We start from the raw sequence: 1,986 nt of genomic DNA on the forward strand, positions 1-1,986 counted from the left end.
GGATGGGCCCACACGGCCCCCGCTCAGCGGCGGCGGGAGCGGCTGCTCGCCGGGGCCCTGGGTGCTCTGTGCTGAGAGGGAAGCGATTGGGCGGGGAGCAGTGGCTAGAAACAAAACCACAAGAAGTTCCACCTCAACATGAGGAAGAACTTCTACGTTGAGGGTGCCAGGCTGTTCTGGGAGGTTTGTGGATTCTCCCTCTCTGGAGACATTCCAAACCCACCTGGAGGTGTTCCTGTGTCACCTGCTCCAGGTGACCCTGACTTGGTGCGGGGGTTGGAATAGATGGCCTCCAGAGGTCCCTTCCAACCCTAACAATGCCGTGATTCTGTGACTCGTTCGCCTCAGCAAGCACCCGTGCCGTCCCTGTTACTCTGATGCCATCCTTTTAGCCAGTCACCCCTCACACCAGTGTTTCCAGGTCTACACAGAGCAAGGAGTAAGGGAGAGCGAGAGAGAAAAGTAACAAAACCTGCCCTTCCTTGGTCATGAGATTTGCCCAAAGGTACCTCTTGGAAGTGAATTTGCTTGCAAAGCATTTTCAGGTGTAGCCATTCCTTTCTTCCCCCCGCACTTCATATCCCTTGGTAACTGGAGAACTGTCAGCGTTTGAAACCAGGCAAGGGGTGAATGCTTCGTTAAAATACACTGCAAAAAACACGTGGGATCGTGTTTAAAGTGCAAATTATATATATATATACACACATATACATATATTCTGCAAATATAGCAGAAAGATAAATAAGAACGTAAACCTGGCACATTTCTGACAAGAACTGCTGCTTATTGTTTTATCTGGCTAAAAATTTATTTTAGTTTCTGTGTTCATGTTTGTATCCCCTTTATGAAAAACAGGGAAGGAGGGAACAGGAAATACAACAGCATCTTCTATTTGCCTGTTGAATTGCATGTTCATGTTTGTTCCTGTAAGCCTCAAAAGGCTGTACTTTGAACACACCACTTCGCCTTTACAGTGTGTCACCACAAGATAAGAAAATAAAACTGAAGTTTCCGTCTCTGGCTGACCAAAGCTGGGATCACAAGGCCTTTTCTCAGAGTAACTATCAGCCAGCTGTTTGAAGACACACTGTCTATGAAGAATATTAATTATGTACCAGGAATCAAGCCATAATGTATACCCAGTTTATTTGGCAAAAACAGAACACTGTTCTGCTGCTAGGGGAAAAATGTGGGGGTGGGGAAATCTAACTCCTCCTCCAACGTCCGTGTCTGTAAGTTAGAATGCTCGTTCCTATTAATTACAGGAGTAAAACCAACAATAGAAGCAAAACAGCCGTGATGAGAATGCCATGTGGTCCAAGGCCACCCTCAAAACCAGATTTGCTGTTTACTAATCAGGAAAGGACCGAGCCTGATGTGCAGCAAAGCAGTTTGCTGCCTCCAGAACACAGTCTTCCTGAGACTGAGTACACCCAACATGCCCGAGCAGATCTCGTGTTTTAGTGTAAAATTAGTTTTCCTTCACCAGTCTTCATGTGAAGCCAGTGGTACCTCAGCAATGTCACCAGGTTGGTAGTGAGGAGTTGATCGTGAGGCCCCCATGTGCCAGTGAGTCGTGGGAATACTCTGTGCTCTAAGCAATTTTTGAAACAGCTCATTAAGAATGGCACAAGAATACCCATTGAGTCTATCCTGGGGCTCTTTAATGAAAAGTTCTTCATTGGTATGAAATTGTTTATTATTTATGTTATTTACGTTTGTTGTTACAGGAATCGTGTGGTACCAGCAGTGTGTGCAGAGTGTGGGTTTCTCTACACCTACAAAAGCACACTTCATACATGTGTTCTTGAACCTCCTATCTAAAGCATAGCTTTGCTGAAAGCATCACCTAGAAATGCCTCTGGTGCAGCTGTACTCCACTGCTTCTTATCACAGTTGACATGGCTGTCAGATAAAGTTTGGGTATTTGGGTCATTTGGGGTTTTTTTATAGATGCAGATATAGGTTCTTCTGGCATAAAACCCA

At 45.5% G+C, this 1,986-nt stretch overlaps 1 protein-coding gene across 1 annotated transcript in view; it reads right to left on the bottom strand.

Moving 5' to 3' along the window:
• The window catches only part of PCF11 (PCF11 cleavage and polyadenylation factor subunit), a 23,371-nt gene extending 21,808 nt beyond the window's left edge, over window positions 1–1,563 (bottom strand). The window contains exons 1-2 of the mRNA XM_017735846.1: window positions 1,513–1,563; window positions 42–104 (exon numbers count right to left, since the gene is read on the bottom strand). Coding sequence (XP_017591335.1) covers window positions 42–104; window positions 1,513–1,563 — 114 coding nt within the window. The remainder of the gene's footprint in view (window positions 1–41; window positions 105–1,512) is intronic.
• Between the last annotated feature and the right edge of the window lie 423 nt (window positions 1,564–1,986).

This window comes from Corvus brachyrhynchos, unplaced genomic scaffold (assembly GCF_000691975.1).
Source record: "Corvus brachyrhynchos isolate BGI_N302 unplaced genomic scaffold, ASM69197v1 scaffold44, whole genome shotgun sequence".
Taxonomy (NCBI): domain Eukaryota; kingdom Metazoa; phylum Chordata; class Aves; order Passeriformes; family Corvidae; genus Corvus; species Corvus brachyrhynchos.